General features: G+C 34.4%; 5 protein-coding genes across 5 annotated transcripts; 3 read left to right on the top strand and 2 right to left on the bottom strand.

Moving 5' to 3' along the window:
- Window positions 1–2,896: 2,896 nt before the first annotated feature.
- LOC122583764 (acyltransferase Pun1-like) lies at window positions 2,897–4,066 on the bottom strand. The gene has a single exon (XM_043756136.1). It carries the CDS (start codon window positions 4,064–4,066, stop codon window positions 2,897–2,899), a length of 1,170 nt encoding a protein of 389 aa, XP_043612071.1.
- Window positions 4,067–7,182: 3,116 nt separating this feature from the next.
- Window positions 7,183–9,900, top strand: LOC122580811 (cytochrome b561, DM13 and DOMON domain-containing protein At5g54830-like). The gene has a single exon (XM_043752973.1). The coding sequence runs from the start codon at window positions 7,183–7,185 to the stop codon at window positions 9,898–9,900; it is 2,718 nt and encodes a 905-aa protein (XP_043608908.1).
- Window positions 9,901–10,880: 980 nt separating this feature from the next.
- On the bottom strand, window positions 10,881–12,602 carry LOC122581779 (probable CCR4-associated factor 1 homolog 6). The gene is made up of 3 exons (XM_043754058.1): window positions 12,377–12,602; window positions 12,124–12,166; window positions 10,881–11,928 (listed from the first exon to the last, which is right to left on the bottom strand). The coding sequence occupies exon 3, from the start codon at window positions 11,924–11,926 to the stop codon at window positions 11,075–11,077; it is 852 nt and encodes a 283-aa protein (XP_043609993.1). The 5' UTR covers window positions 11,927–11,928; window positions 12,124–12,166; window positions 12,377–12,602; the 3' UTR covers window positions 10,881–11,074.
- Window positions 12,603–16,862: 4,260 nt separating this feature from the next.
- On the top strand, window positions 16,863–17,803 carry LOC122581780 (root allergen protein-like). The gene is made up of 2 exons (XM_043754059.1): window positions 16,863–17,043; window positions 17,329–17,803. The coding sequence occupies exons 1-2, from the start codon at window positions 16,863–16,865 to the stop codon at window positions 17,622–17,624; spliced, it is 477 nt and encodes a 158-aa protein (XP_043609994.1). The 3' UTR covers window positions 17,625–17,803.
- A 1,392-nt stretch (window positions 17,804–19,195) lies between these two features.
- LOC122583763 (cation/H(+) antiporter 15) lies at window positions 19,196–22,482 on the top strand. The gene is made up of 3 exons (XM_043756135.1): window positions 19,196–19,406; window positions 20,094–21,089; window positions 21,190–22,482. The coding sequence occupies exons 1-3, from the start codon at window positions 19,200–19,202 to the stop codon at window positions 22,480–22,482; spliced, it is 2,496 nt and encodes an 831-aa protein (XP_043612070.1). The 5' UTR covers window positions 19,196–19,199.
- The last annotated feature ends 993 nt before the right edge of the window (window positions 22,483–23,475 follow it).

Here is a 23,475-nt window from a genome sequence, read left to right as displayed (position 1 = left end):
ATATATCCAATCTTTTTTATCTGGGTTTGACACTAATAGCACCTGTGAGGGTAATTCAATGAGCACCCACTGCACGTTTATAACGTAAGTATCAGTTTCTGAACTGAAAGTGCTATCTGTCGAAGGTATTAAATACTTTTCTGATATTGGTGATGTATTCTTGCATAAATGGATGGAACCAGATCATCTGCAAGCCTGAAAAGAAGGGAGAGTCCACAAACCTGATAAGGTTTATTAGTTGACAAGGTAGCTGACGAGTTAACAAACGTACGTGCTTTTTGGGAAACTAAATGAATGTTCTCAGAAGTCAGATCACCATTAGGGGAAACAAATGTAATAAAAATTGAGCCTTTAATTAAGAGACTGCACTGACGGCTTCGCAAATTAAGAGCAATTTTCATAATATTAGGGAGAGATACTTACGTTGCAAGATCAGTCATGCAATGGTAGTCCTGACACAAAAACATAAATAAACACAAATTAAGTCTAAACTTAGCTTTTGATGTTTGATATATATATATATATAAAAGATAAGAAATGAGATTTATCTCTCATAAACAAATCATATATGAGAAGAAAATCACAACATTCATGTTATAAAACTCACTAATTAAATAAAACTAACTAAAGTTATGCCACTGTCGCCTCAAGAAAATGTGAGTTTTGAAACTTACTTTTAATTTGGTAAGGATGACAATCCCGCTGTTCAGTACAGCGGTTAAGTCCCCCTGTGTAGATCATTATGTTATTTAAGGTTAGCTATAAATAATTGTTATGAAAATTTCCGCAAAAATGGATATTGGTAGCTCCTCGCCAAACTTCACTTTTGGCGGCTACAAAAACCCACCGAACAACAACTCCCCCCCAATGATAACACCTCATGAAAATAAGGTGCCTTTTCTTTTTGCGGCTCCTTCTCAAGATGTCAATGCACCAGCATGGCTTTTGAATGATAGAATAGATTATAGGATCTACAAGGCAGGTGATCACCACTGACAACCCAAACCAATAATCTTTATCTCCATACAACAACTATTTTGATATCGATATTAACCAACTAATAGATCACAGACCCTTTATAACTAAGAATACAACACTCACATCCCATATTCTTTCAAATTGCTCAGATTGTAGGGACCTTTAATAAGTATTCCCAAACAGTAGCATCACAAAATGGGCCGACTTTCACAAGTAACAATGTAGTGAAACATAGAGCTTTGTTAGTCTCAAATACCAACTCATACATTCAAAATAAATCTAAATGTGGAAACTTAGAAAAATAAGTAAGAACCCTAAAATTTGAAATTTAAAAAACTTGTTAATTGTTATAAGAAATTTGTACCTTCAATGGCTTAATAATATTGATTGGTGGTTATGACCTTCTCAATCACCGTATATTTGGTTTCTTGACAAATACAAGTATAGGCTTGGTCGCATGGATACAGAGAGAAAAAAAAAACTCTAAACCGAAGTTGAGAACCTTGAAGATAGTTTTCTTAATCACGGAGATCTATGAGATTTTTTCTTAAAAAGGTTGATTTTGTTGATCATAAGGATTGAAAAATAAAAACTATTAGAATAACAAATCTGAAGAACTTTTTTTTCTCCTTAAGATACGTTTGACGGAAGGAGTTAGTGAAGGGAAGGGATATGTTGCCACCTGGCAGTTTTTTAAAACTAATTAGTTTCATGAACCTTGTTTTATTAAGAAAAGAGATTTGTTTTAAAATTAGGAATTTGTACACAATAAAATAATTGATTCACTGGAGTGTTAACAAATTCGATCATATTAATATCTTATAGCTTAAACTCACTCGACCTCCCTTCCTTAGCTGATAAAAAGAAAAACTTAAGTACAAAAAAAAAATTGAAACAAATTTCTTGTGGTTATCACTTATCAGTATGTTGTGGTCTCCTTTATTATTATTCGGTATATACTCTACACTTCATCAAATTTTCATAGGAAAGTACCATCAAAATTGTTGCTCTCAAATTAATGAAAGCATATTTATGCATTTAAGTTTCGGCCAAACTTTCTAACATCCACAAAAGGGGGAAAAAATGTTTGCATAAATTGTCTTGTTTACTTTGTGTTTAATTTTTAGTGGGTATCTGGAGCTACGTTGAGGAAATGTTTAATTTTTAGTGTGTTTAATTTTCGAAAACACATGTCTACACATGTTTTTCTAAAATTGTGTTTTTTCTCTATGAAAATACAGATAATTACTTTTTCAGTCAAACAATTTATCTGATTATTTGCTTTTAACAAATGTTATAATTAGATAATAATCACTCTAAAACGCACTTTCAAACACCCCTTAGTATTTAAACTTCATATTAATTACATCAAAGTCATTATATTATATACTCTATTAAGTTAAGAGATCTTGAATAATAAACATGGTGAGGTGGTCCAATGAAATGGCGCCATGTGTTGTTGTGGTTTAATTTTTTTTTATCAACCCTTACGAATGGCGGGTGTTGTTTCTAAATAAATTTATATCTCATACAGGATATATATATTCTATTTAGTTAAAGAGATTGTGAATAGTAAAAATGGTGAGGTGGCCCAATTAAATGGTGCCATGTGTTGTTGTGGTTTAACTAATTTTTTTTTCAATCTTCATGAATGATGGGTGTTGTTTCTAAATAAATTTATATCTCAAACGCTAAAATTTTTAGGATACATAACTACAATGTAGTGATTTTAATATTGTCGATATTTGGGATTATACATTATTATGATGATTTGGTTTTGATCTTGACCTTAAAAAAGGAAAAAAAGTACTCATGGAAACACACAACATGATCATCTCTTTTATTTTGACACTAAAACTTCTACTTATAAACTTTGGATACTAAACTCTCATCATTTTTGAATGTATTTGGGTATGGATCATATATTTTGTTGTGTGTATTCAAGAAGTTGTTGATCATGTTGGAAGATATCCATTTCTTCTTGTTCCAAACATACGGTTGCTTCAATACCATCTCCGGAAGGAGTATCCATAAAAATACTCGCATCTTCATTTCCAACTCGTAGCATTGCTCGTACCGGGTTTCCCCAACCAAAATCCACTTGATAAACTGGAAACCCACAAATGCTAGTAGTAAAATAAGTTCGACTACTCCGACCATCCCCAATAGTTAACAATATGTTTGACCACTTTTTGCCAATTTCTTCCACATCTTTTACTCCTTGAAGCTCCCTCCTTTCTTTCCTCAAACTAGTAACCACGTCGTTTAACTTGATTTCACCTGAATCCGCATTAATCCTCGCATTCGCCAGTCCAATCATGTTGCCGGCACCTAGTTTGGGAAATATTGAACCCCTCAAGTTAACCGGTTGCATCAAGTTTGAGGGTTGCGAAGAAGAACCTGATTTGGCTGTGGCTGCACCCATAGCACATTTAAAGATTAAAGATGTCAAGGAATCGACCCGTGTGGGGTTCACTATACTAAGAACCTTGTTCTTGAGCTCATTCAATTTGGAGTTAGGAAATAAGAGTCTCCTTGTTACATACTTAACTGGCACGACGCCCACCTGCTGCTCTGGATCCGTAATAATATCTTTGTAGCTGAATATGTGGGACGAGGACGGGGATGACGAGAAACTAAGCTTAACTGGAGGCGTCTCACCACGTGTGACAGCGGCCCAGTGGTTCATAAAGTTAACCGCTGTGAAACCATCAGCGACCTTATGGGCTATGGACACACCCAATGCGACTCCACCGCAAGTGAAATGGGTCAGCTGGATTTCGGCTATACTACTGTTAGTAGTACTACTGTTAACAGCCAAACCAAGTCTAGAATAGGGAAGGAGTTGGCCTAGAAGGGTGTCGTCGTCATCTTTCTCTAATTTCTTGACAACAAAGTACTCATCAAGTCGGCTATCGATGGAAGCTTCCAAGAACTCGACTCCTGCGTCGTTACAATCAACGTGATCAGGGAGCAACAACCTTCCTGCAAACGGATAGTATTGTGTTAGACATTGTGATAGGGATTTCTTTAGGGTGTTAATTATGTCACCATAAAGTTTGTTGGAGTTTTTATAGAAGAAAACCATTGTATGGGGATGGGTGACATATACTTATCAATCAACGAAAGATTGTAAGTTTTGAGGTGACAAGGTGTTGGGGAAAATGGTTTGATAGTTTCTTGAGATATGGTTGTTGTATGAAGTTGCCTAATCCTCCCAAATCTATGGAGTTTTGTCAAGATTATTTTCATCATTATATTACACTCTAGTATTATGATTACAAGAGTGCTCTAATCAAGTGATGTATATTAAAAAGGAAACAATACATATGCATCTCTGTCTATATATAAGCACGTAATCTCGAGTGTCATGTAATTTCATTAGGTGAATCCACCCAGTTTTTGTTATATTTCTCTTTTCGGCTTTGTTTCTTTATCCTTTTCATTTTAGTAATATTTCTAGAAGATATAGTTCCTTCATCCAATCTTTTGGTCCACGTATCTTAAATGGTGATTGTCATATTTTATTATTTTCTTTTTTTTTCAAAAAAATTAATTACATGAGAATCTTAGATCCCATGTATCATTTGGTATCCAATAATTCTCCAGTCATTTTCATATTTTTTATGTGATAACTTTTTATACATTTCGTTTTTTTACGCATGAGGCCGTTATTTACAAGTTTCCAACTGATCATACAGAGTAATATATGAATGAAGTTTTTAAACATCTTAGTTTTGTTACATGAGAAAGGAATGACAACGCACCTTGTTACCCGTTTATCTTTCTATTTCTATGTAAAGACTTAGTATGTTGAATCAAAAGGAATGACAAAGCACCGACAACAGATTTTTAAACAAGCAGGTACTTGCGTAATGCGACGGTGATGGTGGGGATGACGGTCTACTGTTGTCGGTGATGGTACTATTGGCGGTGGTGGCAGTGTCAAGTGGTGTAAGCTAATGTAATTGTGATAGTTGAAATTTTAGAAGATAAAAGTTGTTAATTATTAAAATAAAAATTTATAGTATAAATTAATTCATTAAAGACAAATTTGGTATTTTATATAAACTATTTTCATAGTGAGCATTTATTAAGGATAATTTAGTAATTCTGTATATAACTATTGTGTAATTACTTTTAAAAATGAGGGTGTGAGAACTAATAGAAGTATAAATTTGTGTGCTATCAAATAGTTACCATTTAAGTTCACTTATAATCAAGTTAATGTAAGTCTATCTTTATTGACTTGTTAAGGTGAATAGGGTGTGGTTGGGGTTGTCTTTTGGTTAAATTAGAAATCGAATCGAAACATTTATTTATGAAAACTAAAAATTTTATGATTTGGTTTTTTGTTTGGTTTTTTTTTTTCCTTTGTATTTTTTAATCATTTTAATCTTATTATTAGATAATAAATAAAACATTCAAAGTATTATATATGCACGATATGAGATCGTAAACCCCATCACCAAGTAACCAAACATGAAACCACACCATGCCAGTGTGGCAAGTAGCCTCAATGTTGTAAACATCATACCAGCCATTTATTGTGGTTTTGGGAGGTAAAATTGAAACAACATTAAACTTTAAAATAAATTTAAGGATTAACATTAAAATATCAAGTTTGAATTTTAATCTTTGAATTTCATCCAAAACTTACCCTGTGTTCTCTAGTTTCTTTTTTAAAAAAAATGAAAAGATGAAAAGAGAAGATAATGGAAGAGAAAGGGGATAGTTTTCATCCTTTTAAATCATCTCAAATAGAAAGTAAGTAACTGCTCAGTGTCGTCTTCTACGGGTTTTGAGCCCCAATGCCTCGACGGTGTATGGGGGAGGTTAAGATGTAGGCAGACCTTACCTCTACCTAAATAGAAAGGCTGCTTCCAGTTTCTACCTAAATGGTAGAAAAGGCCTTCCAACCTTTGCATGAGATGAGGATCGAACACATGACCTCTGTCTCCAGAGGCAAGGAAAAATGTGGAAAGAAAATTTGTTGAACAAAATCAACTAGAAATTCCATTCAAGTCATTTCTTTTCATTTCCTTTTTTTTTCCTTTAAAAAAACTCAAAAACACAATTTATCATAAACTCTTTTGTATTCCTTTCCTTAGAAAAACTCAAGAACACAGTTTTAAGGGTGATCTAACTTTAAATGAATCAACTTTAGAAGATTCTTATCTGATATCTCTTTACATACAGTTATGTTTTTTTTATATACTTTTGCTAAATACGGAGTAACATTTTGCTACTGGTATTCAATAAATTCATACAGGATGGGTTGATGGGTATTCAATTGTGATACCGGGGCTAGGATTTTCCCCACTACCCTTTTTTGTTACTGGTATTCAATAAATAACGAAAGTTCACTTAACCTATCTAGTCTCGCCTAGAACAAAGATGCATAATATATATATATATATATATATATATATATAATTTGTATATCTATATCTATACTACATTATAAAGCAAATCTCCCTTGTTTATATTTTAAGTTTCAACATTTATTTTCCCAAAATGCTCATATTTCAATTCTATATTTACCTAACACCCTTTCTCTTCTCAAATCTCAACCAATCATTTGTTTTCTCTCTCCTCCATAAATCATTTATTCTTCCATATCATTCAAAATCTTATCTCAAAAATCGTACATCGATAAATTATAAAAATTATATGGGTGTTCTTAAATTTACATGCTCTTTCATTAGAGATGTCATTCGATATATTTTCGACGAATTTTTAAATCCGAGGGCGGAGCCCGTACGGCTAAGACGCTAAGTCATTTGGCTATCACACTCTATGACCTATCACCCCATCATCTCACCGCCGTAGCGCGCGAGTACTTGCTCTCGTATAATATAATTTGAACGACACATTTAGTTTGTATGCATGTCTTCCTTCGCTAAAAATGGATATCAAGTTCTCTGCCTTAATTTAATGTGTCGTTTATCGTCTAAACCACATTATCAAGGGATCAAAAGTAAAAAAATACAGACCCAAGACATAACAGATTAACAGCAAACTCTCCTTCCAAAAATTTCTCTCTTTGGATGGCCAATGTCCAGACTCACCGATTTCCAGTGATCATAATCATTAAAAAGGTGACCTTTCGTTGCCATTCTTATTTCATCCTGTGATCTTTAACAATCTTTTCAAATCTTTGAAAAAAAACCACCTCCGATCTCAAAATTCTGATCAAATTGAATGGCAAATGCAAAATCATTTTTATTAATTTCATTCGGTTTTTTAATATTCCTATGCAAATTCACCATTTCTAATTCTCATCAAAATTGCCCAAAGACCAACACTTCATTAGTTAATTTCACATGTCAGTTTGTTATGTCACAACATCAGGTAAGAGGGTCATTTAGTATCATCAATGACTGTTCTTTTAAGGTTCAAGAATTCGATATGCTTCCCGGTGGTTCTGATGTTTATTGGTGGGGTGCTTCTGGTGATTCTTATGAGAATTTAACATCTGGGTTTATTATATCTGATCATAAACTGAACACTAGCACATATAAAAATGATACCTTTATTGTTGATTTAATGAGTAATGTAACATGGGATGACATTAAGGTTGTTTCTATTTGGAAGAAATCGCTAGCGTCTGATTTTGGGCATGTGGTTTTGGAAGAAAGAAGTGATTCTCCGGCCCCTGCCCCTGACCCGTCTAGTAGTAGTAATTTTACAGGGAGTTCTGTTTTTAAGATTGATGGACAGCCTACTATGTTTGATAGTTGTAAGATTTTGTCGGATAAGTTTAGGTTAAGATGGACGTTGAGAGTGGAAGACAATGTGATTGATATTGGGTTAGAAGGGGCGGTTGATATTCAAAGTTATATGGCTTTTGGGTGGGCAGATCCGTTTAAAGAACACGATCACATGCTTGGTGCAGATGTGGCAGTGACGGGTTTTACTGATAAGGGAATGCCGTTTGTGGATGACTATCATGTAACTAAGTATAGTGAGTGTTCGATTAACAAGAATGGTAAGGCTGAAGGTGTGTGTCCGGATACTATGTACGTTGATGATACTGATGATCGTGATTCTGTTAACAATACAGTTTTGGTTTATGGGCATAGAAAAGATGGTGTCTCATTTGTTCGGTATCAAAGACCGTTAAAATCTATTGACAAAAAGTATGATTGGAATGTAGATGATAAAAAGAACATGACTTGTATATGGGCTTTAGGTTTGATCAAATCACCTGATTCAGTCATACCTCATTACCTTCCACAAAACCATTTCAAGACTTATGGTCATGTTCATGTTAATGTTTCAGAGAGTGTAAATGAATGTGTAGGCCCACTTGATGCCAAAAATAAGCAAGATCAAGAACTTGTAATAGCAGAAGAGAAAGAGCCACTCGTTGTTACAACAGGTCCAAGCTTGCATTACCCGAACCCTCCAAACCCTTCTAAGGTTTTGTATATCAACAAGAAAGAATCACCGCTTTTAAGAGTCGAAAGAGGGGTCCCAGTGAAGTTTTCAATACAAGCTGGTCATAACGTGGCATTTTATATCACTTCTGACCCACTTGGTGGAAATGCAACATCAAGAAACCTATTGGAGACCATCTATGTAGGTGGGTCCAAGGCACATGGGGTGCGGTCTAAACCCAAGGAGTTAGAATGGGCACCTAACCGAAACACTCCTAATCAAGTCTACTATCAGTCTTTTTATGCCCAAAAAATGGGCTGGAAGGTTCAAGTAGTTGATGGAGGTCTTGGTGATATGTATAACAACAATGTTCTTCTGGATGATCAGCAAGTTACATTCTTTTGGACACTCTCCAAAAAGTCAATATCTATTGCAGCTCGAGGTGAAAAAAAAAGTGGATATCTTGCTATTGGGTTCGGGTCTAAAATGGTGAACAGTTTTGCATATGTTGGTTGGGTTGATTCTAATGGCACGGGTCATGTAAACACGTATTGGATTGACGGTATGAATGCTCAAAGTTTACATCCAACAAAGGAAAATCTAACATATGTAAGATGCAAGTCTGAACAAGGTGTCATCACTCTAGAATTTACACGACCGTTGGATCCAAATTGTGATGGACATAAAAAGATTGAATGCAAGAACATTGTGGAGCCCACGTCTCCTCTAAAGGTCATATGGGCCATGGGGGCTAAATGGTCTGCAGACCACCTGACTCTAAGCAATATGCACTCAATGACGAGTAGCAAACCGGTCAGGGTTTCACTTATACGTGGTTCGGCTGAGGCAGAGGAGAATTTACGACCCGTGTTAGCAGTACACGGGTTTATGATGTTTCTTGCATGGGGTATGTTTTTTCCATTTGGGATCTTGGCTGCTCGATACATGAAAAGTTTAAATGGTAATGTATGGTTCAAGATTCATGTTTATTCACAGTGGTCGGGTTTAACTATTAGTTTCCTTGGAATTCTTTTTGCTGTGGCTGAGCTACGGGTTTTACACATTGACACATTCCATGTAAAATTTGGAATATTGACTATAATATTGGGTTGCATACAACCTATTAACGCTTACCTAAGACCTAAAAAAGCTGATGATGGTGAAGATTCATCCCCCCAACGAGTTATTTGGGAATATATACATGTTTATTGTGGCAGATTTGCAATTCTTGTTGGCCTTGTTGCTATTTTTAGTGGGATGAAACATTTAGGGGATAGATATGATGGTGAAAACATTAGAGGATTGATGTGGGCATTGGTAGTTTGGATTTTGGTGGGTGTTATAACCATAGTATATTTGGAATTTAGTCAGAGGAGACTAAGAGAAAGATTTTTCGGGTTAGGCCGTTGGGTCTTGGGTAATGGTGATGATGAGGAAACTGATCTATTAAACCCAAGCAGGATACATGGAGTAAATGTAGAAAAACTAGCCCGTTCTTCAGAAAGATCAGAAATTCAGCTAGAACCTTTAACCAGATAGATTAACCTCTTCAATGAAATCTGGCATTCTTGTGAAATATTGGAAGGCATCTGAGTAGTCAACCCATACCCAACCAAAGGCAACTGCATTCTGAAGAGACAAAATGATCTCGCACATACTTTTCGATGCTAAGTATAGCTTTCATTTAATTAACATATGTTGGGTTGTGTTATCTTCGTTTTTAACATTCATACTTCAAAAATATTAAGACTTGTTTTGCTTTGATTTTAACTCTCTTGCAGTTTAGAATACATTTTTGCAGTTGTAGGCTTGTAGCGCACTTAGTTCTCCAGGTAACACTGCAACTCTTTTCCTACTTGCTTCTTTGATAGAAGTAGCATTATTATCTTGATATTCATGAAATCACTTGTCATAATCTTTATTTAGTCATCAATAATCAATTCCGTAATTGACTTTCTTCGATCATATGTTCATGTAGAACATTGCTGTTACAAAAAAAGAAGTGAAGATTCATAGAGCGAAGACTAGCCATCCTTGGAAGCTGAATCCCAGCACACACAGAACTTGGATTACAAATCTTTCATTTTTGCAGTTGTATTTTATTGGTTTTATGGATCTTAGAAAGGTGTACCATGAAAAATACACCATCTTAACATTGCTTCTACTGATAAAATTTGATTCAAGTTTATTGGAGGTATGCACCCTAATCAAACAAGTATGTGATGCTCAATTGCTTGCTGTAAACAAATGCAATCCATGTATACACGTTCAGAGATGCTTTTGTTTAGCATACGATCTTTGAGATGCTTTTGTTTGACATATGCATAATCTTTGAAATCTGTATTACATACATACAAATATAATATAGATAAAAACCAAGATAACAAGCTCGTGCAAACTGAAAGAAACCAAGCTAAAGTTTCATAGATTCTCAAAACTGTTCATACAAACAATAAACCAAAGACACAATAGTACAGCCACAAGTATAAGAGCTATGAGACAACCAGAACACTATAAGAAACATAAAGGCACAAGATATATTGAAATGCCATAACTTGTTATTCAACTCTAATTTACATAACTCCAACTACAAGACCCTATATTATGGGTTCATGATAATTTAAGGATCAAGAAAAACATTATCAAACACAAGTAGTAAAGCGGCAACAACACTTATAGACGAAAGCAAACTTAACTTCATGTATTTCTTTCCCTACTTATTTTGCACTTCCGATTCCACTCCTAATCCGTATAAAACACCTGCATACTTCTCTGTAGCTCCATCAAAATAACTTTCTTTGAGTTTCTTAAAAGCATGAGACGTAAGCAAACTATCAGACCCAGCTTGATGACAAACACCAATCCTTTTAACTTCCAAGATCTCCGCAAGTTTATTCAAACCCCCATGAAGATGATTGCAAAATCTCATCAAGTGTTTAATATCATAAACCATCGGAAAGTAAACGTTGATCAAATTAAAGAACCCCTCTTGAGTCTTGGGCAGTTCTTTTCGAGTCAATAACTTAAGCAAGTACCCAAAATCATACCCACTATGAAAAGTCACCCAACAAATATTTGGATTCAATACAATACCGGATGACATCAAAAGCTCCCCAAATCGACACGCATCAATACCCATTTGCGTATTCTTTTCAAAATCAATCCCACATTGTCTCAACATCTCTATTGAATCATTAGCAAAGATATCTTCATTCACATTGAACTCCCTAAAATTAAACTGCCAAATGCAATGCTTTTCACTCCCACACGTAGGAAGATTCCCATTCTCGTCAGAGAACGTCAAACCTAATTGTATTAACTTCAACATATCGACATTATCCTTCAAAGTATGATAATTATAATCATTAATATTCTTAAACTGTGCTAAAGGCCTTAACACAACCCCAGGGAACTCGGTATCCATAGCAATATATGGGTAATCATCAACGATTTCTCGAATCAAATCAAACTCTTCTTCTAGATTAGCATTCCATACCTCTCTTATTTCAATTGAATCACTATTGGGCATCACATCAGACATATTATTATCCATTATTTCACCCATATCTGCAATACCCACAAATTTAAATCAAAAATAAAAAACACCTAAAGTTCAATATTTAGCGCACACACAAAATCTGGGAATTGTTTATTACAAATAATCTTGAAGATTAATAACAGATACCGAGTGCATATGTATGTCTACATATACAATATATATGTATGTAAATTATATATATCAAGATTGTATAAAGATCGTACCTTTAGTGCTTTATTGAACCAATTGAATAGATTCGAGCAAGATCTGCATTAACCAAATAAGGAAAAACCTTAAATTAAAATTTTAAAAAATAAATAAAAACAAAAAACACATAATAATAACAAAATAAATTACTGGGAATTGCTAATTACAATAAATCTTGAAACTTTAGTAAAAAAAAATGAAGTGTGGATGTGTATGTATGTATGTATGTATGTACATGTATATATTTCAAGATTGGTATAAAGATGAAACCTTTATGAGTATGACAACAGATCTTGTCGATTTGAATTATTCTTTTTTTTATATATATTTATTTTGTTATATGTTTTTGGAGATTGAAAGAAAGAGCCTTCCAGTAGAAGGGGAGAAGTTTGGGGGTGTTTGAGTTGGAAGGCTCTTTTGAGATATTGATTGTTTTTCTTTTTTTTTTCCTTTTTTTGTGTTTGGAGAAGATGTGAATGTGAGTTGGGAAATGAATCAATAATACGAGATAAAGTGAAGTGTCGGATGTATAGATAAATGTTAAAAACGCTGCCGTTTTGAGAGATATATATGTGGTTTTCATGATAAGACTATGAAAAATAACCCCGTATTTTTTTCATGTATTGTTTTTGTTAACATTATTAAATATTTCTATAGAATATGACTTTATTCACAGATATTATCCATGTCTGTTTTTAGTGTTGTATGAGATCATCGAATTTTCGATATCAATCGTTTGACAAAACATAAACTTAAGTATTCCCTCCATTCTACTAGATGGGTCTTACTTTGAATTTCAAAGTCTTCCTATATAAACTTTGACCTTAAATATTTTAAAGAAAGACTTTCATAAAATGTAACTATCTTTGACCAAATGTCTATAGTAGAAAAAAATATCTTTGACCGAATGTCTATAGTAGAAAAAAATTAAAGTTATGTGTATTGTATGTAAACAACTTGAAAAAATGTTTATTGTATGTAAGAAAATATACATGACAACCATATACAGGTGTCACTTGTCAGATTGTAATTGGTTGAAACAAAATTCTTACATACAATAAACATTATTTCAAAGTTGTTTACATACAATATACACAGCTTTAGTTATTTCCTATTATAGATATTCGTTCAAAGTTTCTTACATTCGTGGGAACTAATACCAAAATCAAATTGGAAAAAGTGAAGTGACATATTGACATATTTTAGAACGACCCAATAAATCCATTGGCCCAATGGGTTAAATAAAGGTTATTTAATGAGTTAATGGACACAAAGCGTAACTTATATTGGGTCAATCCAATAAGAGGTAAAAATCAATCAAATTGATGCATAGTCTAATCCAGAATTTGTACAGTTTCATGTATAGTTTGTCTGGTGTAAAAATTAGTTCCCTTAGCATATAAGCTTCGGTTCAAACATAGGAATGTTGTAGTTTACTACAGACATACTGACATAGTATAGGAGGGAGGGGGAATATATATGTTTGAGATGAAAAATCAGCATTTGATTGTTGGTTAGTTTTTTGAGAAGGTCAAATATAAAAGAAATTATGTAAACAAAAGTCTCCTATCTACAGACTACAGTTAATGAATTTATAAGATCATTACATACCCATCAAGAAAATTCTTTTCCAAATGAATTACATAATAGACAAAGATAGTTGATGACATTCTAAGTTTCTAACTATTATAGTTGACATTTGATATTGAATCGGTCATTATATTCAGCAAAAAAATACCACGCACTTGCATAAAAATGGATAACTTTGCCTACCTCTAGCTAACTTTTAACCTAACCACGTACGTGGCATATGACAACTTCATGTCATTTTCTAACCTTAATTGTCACATCAACTATATATAATCAACCCAAGAAATGGGCATTAATTTCCTCTCAATTGAGAAAAATGGCCTGTTATCATGCATTAAGAAAGAAAACCATGGCAAGAAGTCAAATAATTGTTCAAGTTGAGATTAAAAATGATTAGAGTTATGTTTCAAGAATAGTATATGGCATTCCAGAATTATATCTTTGTCTTAACTTAATGCGAATGATATACAATATAAATACAAAAATCATGGGTCTAAACCGCACGAAACTTTATAGTGTACTTTGTGTAGGTGGTTTATCATATAAGATATAACATTTATATCTGGTATTTATCTTCTTGTATATATTATGTTGTAAACTTACTGCAACTAATGAGATGGGAACTTGATGAAATCGTAAATATCTGAGAAAAGATAAACTTTTAACTTAAAACTAAACATATGATATATTAAACTTTTTTAAATCAATTATTTTTATATCAATAATCACACCGGTATCACCGCCGACGAACGTCGTTATCACCACTCGTCGTCATCTCCACTACCGTATTGTGCGGGTATCCCTCTAGGCCTCTAGTGATCTAATATGGATATTAACCGTTTTCAATTTCTTTCCTGGGCACCAATATATTTTTTCTAAAATAGTTTGAATATGAGACATTGTACGTCTAATCTTTAGACTAGGGATGTGTACGAGTTAAAAACCAGTCCGACCTGTACAACCGTGACCCGACCCGTTAGCCTCTCGTGCGGATAGGCTCGGGCTGGGTTCTAGCGCGTTTCAATTCGGTTCTTGGGTATAATGGACTTTTGTTCATGCACATGAAAAAAACCGGTGGACCCGGTCTGACCCGAAATTCGGAAGTGCACCAAAACGTGACACATGACTTGGCCCGTTACTTTCTTGGGCAGTTAAGTTCGGATCGAATTCGAACGGGTAAAAACGGGTGACTATCTTGTTGGAATTAAATTGGCTTCTTCTTTCTTTATATATTATACAATACAATGACTTGGTCAATCGGTTTTTACAATTGATCCATATGTACTTTTGTAACGAAGTCGTTTGAAAGGTAGATCATAAACAATGTAATTAAACATATAATTGATAACGATATAAATGTAAAGGAATATTTATATATCAAAGCATATCCTCAATTGAACCTCACACGTCGAAGGAGAATTATTGGACGGTCCTATAATTTGAGATAATACTGTTCAAAAAATAATAATAATTCGAGATAATAGTGCTAAGAAGTCTACTTAATTGCATGGCTCGCATGATGATGCTTACGATTTTTAAATACAAGTGCTAAGAAGTCGACAATCATGTTCACATGATGCTTTAAGACTTGTTCAATGTAAACATTTTATATCTTTTGTTTGATTGTATGTGTAATATTCAAATTATATGATTCTTCTCTTAATTAATGGTAGAACTTTACTCGTATATAATCTCTTCAATCGGCAATAATTATCGCCTGCTCTATATGATTTTAAAATTACAAAAGAAATTAATAAATAATTAAAGAATTCTTAATTGCTGTATATAGAAGAAAAATTAGATGAATTACATGATTAAATAATGTTAAAAAAAATAAATACATGATTAAATGAATACCAAGAAAAAATGTGCAGTGTGTTGTATAATTAATGTAATGCAGTAATAATTACATATATATGTTTGGTTAGAAATTAATTAATATTAGTTACAATATGTTAGAAACTAAGTTAAGAATTGTTTGCCATTCAAAAAAGAAAAGGTAAGAATTGTCTCATAATGGGTGTTGATTGCCAATATAACATAACATAAGTATTACAAATGTGTAATGTGACAGTAACTAATTATATTTAGAGAGATTTAATTATTAATGTTTTTTATGGTATTCAATAAATTGTTAAAAATTATATGTTGATACTTGTTTTATGGTGTTGCATAATACGGACGGTAGACCTTGGTAGTCAGTAGTGATTGACAGTCGTTGTTGACAATGGCAGTACAAGAGAGTGAAAAGAGATATAACAATGTGTCATATTTTCTTTTAATGCAGAGTGAGATTGATGGTTTTTTTTATGATTGAGCTGTTTGTATCGTCACACTGAAATGTTTCACCTAATTTATATAAGAGAGGGATTATGTGCCCGTAAATTCTAATGAAAATTATATCAATGAAAAATACATGTAAAGCTCTATCTATCGGTATATTTTACATCAAGTATTGTATAACACAAACAAAATAATTTACTGTCAAAGTTGCGAAAGAAAAACTTTGAAAAACAAAATATGACATTTAAATTGGGACTGGTGAAATTAGATTTTTTTTTCCGAACAGCTGGAAAAAGGTTACCAGGTTTCGAACCCACGAACTTATGTTCAGTCGCTGGCTCGTTGCGCGTTTTACCATTTGAACCAAACATGGGAGCTTAATCATTTACTCCGTATCTATTATACAATAAATACTTAAAAGTTACTGTAGTATGTAATAGATTATATACTTAAGCTTAGGTATTTAACAGCCACATATTTATTTATTTTTTATATATATAATTGATTGATATGATATTTTATATAAAGAAAATAATTAATTTTTTTAAAAGTTAGCTTAAAATCATCAAAAGATGGCATAGAAAGGATGAATTAGAAAGATATATTAATAGCCGGTATGTAAATAACAAACGGTAACAAGTTGTAATATAAAATTTGTTTAGAAAGGGTCTGTTTTTGGAACCAAGAAACGTTCAAACAGATGTTGAAATAATGCAACCACCCACTATATATTTTGTAAACAGGATAATGCACCAAAATTCAACTCTTTCCAAGTCCACAACCCTATATAAATACCACATTCATAGAAGCAAAACGCAAAACTATCTTTAGAGTGAACTATATATATATAATACGACTACTCTATACTATATATACATAAATCATGTCTGTTGTTACTTCAGAGTTTGAGATCCATTCTTCCCTCCCAGCTTCCAAACTTTTCAAGGCCTATGATGACTTTGACAATGTTGCACCAAAGGTCGACCCCGGAACATACAAATCCCTAGTGACCGTCCAAGGTGATGGAGGCGTCGGAACCATTAAGGACGTCTTCTTTGGCGATGGTTAGTGTACATTAATTTGTTTCGGTTTTATATCATGATATTATTAATTAACGCGTTTGCTACAATATATAGTTTCTTTTATATAAGTCATGTGATGTCTAAATTGTGTGGCTAAAAGTATTATCAACAACTTGATGATTAACACACATGGTAATATGAAAAAAGAAAAATGATAATACTAGTAAAGAATGAAACTCACTAGCTAGTCAATTAGACATGTTTTTTAGACCTATATATATTTGCGTATCACATGTAACTCAGCTCTACTACGAATTCATAATGCAGCCATGCCATTCAAGAGTGGAAAATCAAAGCTTGATGTTGTTGATAAAGAAAACTATTGCATCAGTTACACGGTCTTTGAAGGAGACGCCTTGATGGGCATACTAGACTCAACAACTCATCACATGAAATTTACACCTTCGGCTGATGGAGGGTGCGTTTACAAGCAGACTGTCGAGTATCACTGCAAAGGAGACACTCACCTTACCGAGGAATACCTTAACGTCGCAAAAGAAGCATTGAAGAAAACATTCAAGGCAATCGAGGGGCATCTCCATGCCAATCCTCATGCTTACTGATCGCCTTGGATCAATTGATCATGTGTTCTTCACTCATCAAAATTTACATAAGCGGACTTTTGTCCGGTTATAATGTATTTCTATAATATATGTGTACTTGTTTTGTGTGCTACAATACATTTGTACGAGAGTTATAGTGTGATTAAAGATATGTTGAAGAAAAAATTAATCTTGCAAACCGTAGCGCGCATTTGATTAAAGAATATAATTCGGTTGTTAAGTATCCAATATCTAAAGCACCCTTCCTTATGTAACTTTAGAACTAAAACTTATGGTGATTAAAAGTTAACATGCGAGTTACGAACATATATAATTTGTTCAAGAAGCTAGTGACATAACCAATTAACCAGGTTGTATCCCTTGACCGTTTTCGAACATTTCCCCGCCTGACTTTTTCCACGATGTTAAATACTAAGTCACCTTAAACACTAGGCCATCTTGAAGATTATTAATGTAAATACCGATTAATGTAATCTTTCTTAATATTTGCGATCTCGGGGGTAATAAGGATCCACAAAAAATTATCAAAAAGGTAGCTGCGTTACTTACTAAACATCGTGTCAATTTTTGCTCTATTCAAGAAACTTTCATGTGTACCCCTAATTTGTTTCACATTCGTGAGCTTTGGGGCAATATATGGTCAATTCGACTTCGCAGCTTCTTCGGCTAGCTCGTGGTCACTCTGGCGGTCTTTTATCAGTTTGGAATCCAAAATATGGAGGAGAAAACTCATCTAGGTCCAATATAGATACAAACTAATTAACTAAATAAGATGGTTACATCGATATTTAGTGTCAAAAGCTATATATTAGTATTATTATTTTTACATGTGTGTTGTTTTATTGATTTATATGAACTAATTAAATAAATAGTAATTAGCTTAGTGGTAAGGCAAACACTTGGTGACCTTAAGGTTTCAGGTTCGATCCATGCTGGGCACAAAAAATAATTCCTTTAAGGTACCCGTTACCAATGAAGCCTAGACCCATATGTTAAGTTTAAATACGTGGGTTCGATCCTTTGGGGTACCCAGATCATGTGTGGATTATGATAGAGGTATTTTAGCGACATCATATGGCTCATACGGGTGAGTTGATGGATATCCAATTGTAGTACGGGGTTAGGGTTCCCCCATTACCCGCGCCCTTTAAATAAATACCGAAAGATAGATTTGCAAAAATATGAGGTAAACGATAGATTTAAAACCCATAGAAAAAATAGGTAAATCACTCACTTTATTTCCTAAATTTATAAGGAAATTTAACACAAAAGGCAACTCCTAATAATTAGTCAAAGCTAGGGATTTAATTAAGTAAGTTTTAGCCAATTCAATAGATCAATGGGCATGGTTCTTCCCACTAGTTAACAAACCTCTTCATACCTTGGAACTCCTCTCTCCGCCCTTTATATGATTGGAATATTGTTATCAATCAAGTATCTAACGTTAATTTGAGTGCTGTATTTTGCATGAGATATTATTATCGATTGATTAAAGGATAATTTGAATCTATATATACATGCATATAGGCGTTGTTGTATCTAGATATTCAGGAGCATTTGGATATAACATTGAAAATGCCGCCTCAAAACGCCTCACAAGAGACAATCGTTTGCTATGCTCCGTTGATGATCACAACCCATGGAATATGGCAAGGAGATAACCCTTTGGATTACTCGCTCTCGCTTTTCCTTTTGCAGCTTATTCTCGTCGTTGTTACTACTCGCATTCTCGTTTTCCTCTTGAAGCCATTTCGACAGCCTCGTGTTATCTCGGAGATCCTTGTAAGTTGGCCTTCTCATTGGCTTCTTAATTTTTCTTATTCTGTTATTTCTCAAAACCCAAAATGTCAAGGTTATGTAATTATACAAATTCTGAAACATCAAAAAAACATTTAATATGGAAATTCTTATTTTCATTTTTTTATTTAATTATATCCTGCATTTGTTGATTAATCGGGTCATTATGAGAGTAATTACTCCAATCGATTCTACCGGTTTAAGGTTGTACCTAAATGATTTTTATGTACATTCATACAAATTTAGCCAAACAAACGAATAAACATGGTTGCTTAAATGGATGGAACTTTGTCCTCTTGGTCATTCGTTTAAGTTTAAATAACATTAAACATATGGGTATTTGTGTATTTTAGAATTTATCTTTTTCATTTTGTCTTCTTAAAACATAAAATACAAAGACATACAAACAATTACAAATATACAACGTTTATATATATATATATATATATATATATATATTTATGTATGTTATTGGTTAATTAGTACTCCGTACAACTATATTATACTCTTAAATAGTTATCACATAGCTGGTTATTGTGAAAAAAGGTATTAATGTAAAATAAATAAATTAAAATCTTGACCACTGGATCATGATAATATTGATGTAAAAAGAAGCGGATTAGTTTTAGCATTTGATGAACTTGATGATAAATTACACACACATGCATGCAGGGTGGGGTTATCTTAGGTCCATCTGTGATGGGACGAAGTACAAGATTTGCCAATGCAGTATTCCCACTAAGAAGTGTTACGGTTCTTGAAACAATGGCAAATCTCGGGCTTCTCTACTTCCTCTTCTTAGTAGGAGTAGAAATGGACATAGCAGTGATCCGTCGTACCGGTAGGAAAGCAATCTTTATTGCAGTTGCGGGAATGGTCCTCCCGTTTCTCATTGGCATCTCCTTCTCCTTCCTCTTACACCAGAGAACACAACTAGTTAAACAAGGCACCTTCATTTTGTTCCTCGGAGTGGCTCTCTCTGTAACCGCATTCCCAGTGCTTGCACGAGTCCTTGCTGAGCTCAAGTTACTGAACACGGACATTGGCCGGATTGCCATGTCATCAGCCCTCGTGAATGACATGTGCGCATGGATCCTTCTTGCCATAGCTATCGCGTTAGCTGAAAACGAGAATGTTAACCTTGCTACTTTATGGGTAGTGTTGTCCAGTGTTGGGTTTATAGTGTTTTGTGTTTTTGTGGTTCGTCCCATGATATCATGGGTTATTCGGAAGACACCAGAAGGGGAAACCGTTAGTGATTTCTACATCGGTCTAATCTTGACGGGAGTAATGATCTCGGGTTTCATAACAGATGCGATAGGCACCCATTCCGTGTTTGGGGCTTTCATATTTGGGTTGGTGATTCCAAATGGGCCTCTAGGGGTCACACTGATAGAAAGATTGGAGGATTTCGTGTCAGGGATTTTGTTGCCACTTTTCTTTGCCATCAGTGGGCTAAAAACGTCCATCGGGGCGATTGATGGTGCGGACACATGGGGTATCTTGGCTTTGGTGATAGTGCTGGCATGTGCGGGGAAGATAGCAGGGACTTTGTTGGTTGCTTTACTCTACCAAATCCCCTTCTACGATGGAGTTGCTCTTGGATTTCTAATGAACACTAAAGGCCTAGTTGAAATGATTGTCCTCAACGTTGGAAAGGATCAGAAGGTACGTAATTACATTATTAGGGCTTTAATTAATACTCGTATAATTTTGATGAAATTATGCACGTACTCTAATAATTTCTAACGATCAAGAAATGAATTAGGTGTTGGATGAGAAAACTTTTGCCATAATGGTGATGGTTGCATTGGTGATGACGGCGATAATCACTCCGGCTGTGACAATACTTTACAAACCGGCAAGAAGATCTGTAACCTACAAGCGCAGAACCATCCTGAAAACAAAACCGGATACTGATTTGAGAACCCTTATCTGCATCCACACGCCAAGAAATGTACCCACCATCATCAACCTTCTGGAAGCCTCCAACCCAACTAAGAGGTCCCCGCTATGCATCTTCGCCCTCCACCTGGTGGAGCTCACTGGTCGAGCCTCCGCCATGCTCATTGTACACAACAGCCGCAAGTCTGGTCGGCCTGCAGCCAACAGGACACAAGCCCAGTCCGATCACATCATCAAGGCTTTTGAAAACTTTGAACAACAGACAGGATACATATCCGTCCAACCCGTTACTGCAATCTCCCCTTACTCCACTATGCATGAAGACATTTGTAGAGTTGCGGAGGACAAACGTGTAGCGTTTATCATCCTCCCGTTTCATAAGCAACAAACAGTAGACGGCGGAATGGAAGCTACAAACCCTGCTTACCGTCTAATTAATCAAAATGTTTTGGCCAACTCTCCTTGCTCGGTTGGCATTCTGGTGGACCGAGGCTTCGGTGCCACCTCCAGGATCGCCGTTGGAAATCAGATTGCACACCATATCGCTGTTGTATTCATTGGCGGACCAGATGACCGTGAAGCTTTAGCATTCGCGTGGCGTATGTCCGGCCATCCAAGCAACACTCTCACAGTTATGCGGTTTATTGCCGGTGAACCACAAACTTCTGGTAGAAACGATGACCCTGGAATTTTGACGGTGGTGACGGATAGCGATAGAGAGAGACAAAAAGATGAAGAGTTTATAAACCAGTTCAAAGCAAGGATAGCAAATGAGGGGTCGATAGTTTACAACGAAACAGTGGTGAACAACGGGGAGGAAACAATGGCAGCGATAAGATCAGTTGATAACGACCACGATTTGTTTATCGTAGGGAGAGGTCAGGGGATGTCACCGTTGACCGCTGGGTTGACAGACTGGAGTGAATGCCCGGAGCTAGGAGCAATTGGTGATTTGCTCGCATCTTCGGATTTTGCAGCTACGGTTTCAGTACTAGTGATCCAACACTATGTGGGATCCGATGATCTAGAAGATTTTGGTGATGCAGCATCCCCGACGGATAGCCCAAGAAACCACCAAGAACCCCCTTTTACTCCAAAGAATACTAACCAGCACCACCCATTCCAATCCCCGAAGGGGTCGTCTTCGTATATGTAGATATACATACGTAGCCGAAATAAATTTTGATCATGTCATTAGTCACTTAGTTTATTATGTCACACTCCATGTTATTGAAATTTTGTATTGAATTGTATTTTCTTATACTAGAGTGGCTAATATTGTAAGTTGGGCCTTGGGTATTTAAGCCCCAAGGCTTAAAAACTTAGTAACCTTTTTGCCTCATTTCTATCCTAATACTACATTATTTCCAGCCGCATTTCTCTTCCTTTTTGGTTACATTTTAAGCATTCATCCATTTATTTTTTATCTTGATCTTATGTGTTGCTTAGATTATTAGTCAAATTATCACTCTGTAATGATTTTTGTGGTAATTAATTATAAGTCAATATAATAATAATAATAATAATAATAATAATAATAATAATAATAAGTCAATATAATAATTATTTTGTGGTAATTATTAGTCAAATTATCACTTGTATCCAGACTCTCACCCAACTTCGTGTAAAAACTATTTTATATAAAATGAAATTAATAATAATAATAATAATAATAATAATGATCAAAATGTGAAGACAACATATACAAGTTCATACCATCGCTTTCTCTGCTTTTGGGGAATTCGATAAAAAGGCCTTAGACACACTTTCACGTGTTAAGTTTATTTCTATTATTCACTTAAATAATGCTAGGAGTGGTATTTATATCTTTCATAAGTTATATTTTTGTATTCCAAAAGGAATTGGAGCACAACTTGTATCTAGACTCCGGTCTAACTTCATGTAAAAGATTTCTTTTATATTGAATGCAATAATATTTTTTAAAAAATAAATAAATAAAATTATAATTATAATAATAATAATAATCTACCAATATACTAAAACATGATTGTGTATGTTTTTTATCGCCACTTGGCGCATTTCTTTGCACAACATGTGTCACTTTTGGTGTACTTAAAAAAATTCATAATTCATAATTACTTAATTGTAATCAAATACTAATCTTTCTTTAGATTTAATACAAAAAAGA

Source organism: Erigeron canadensis, chromosome 9 (genome assembly GCF_010389155.1).
Source record: "Erigeron canadensis isolate Cc75 chromosome 9, C_canadensis_v1, whole genome shotgun sequence".
In the NCBI taxonomy this organism is placed as follows: Eukaryota; Viridiplantae; Streptophyta; class Magnoliopsida; order Asterales; family Asteraceae; genus Erigeron; species Erigeron canadensis.
The sequence above is the reverse complement of the archived record's forward strand: the minus strand, read 5'-3'. Positions and strand labels throughout refer to the sequence as shown.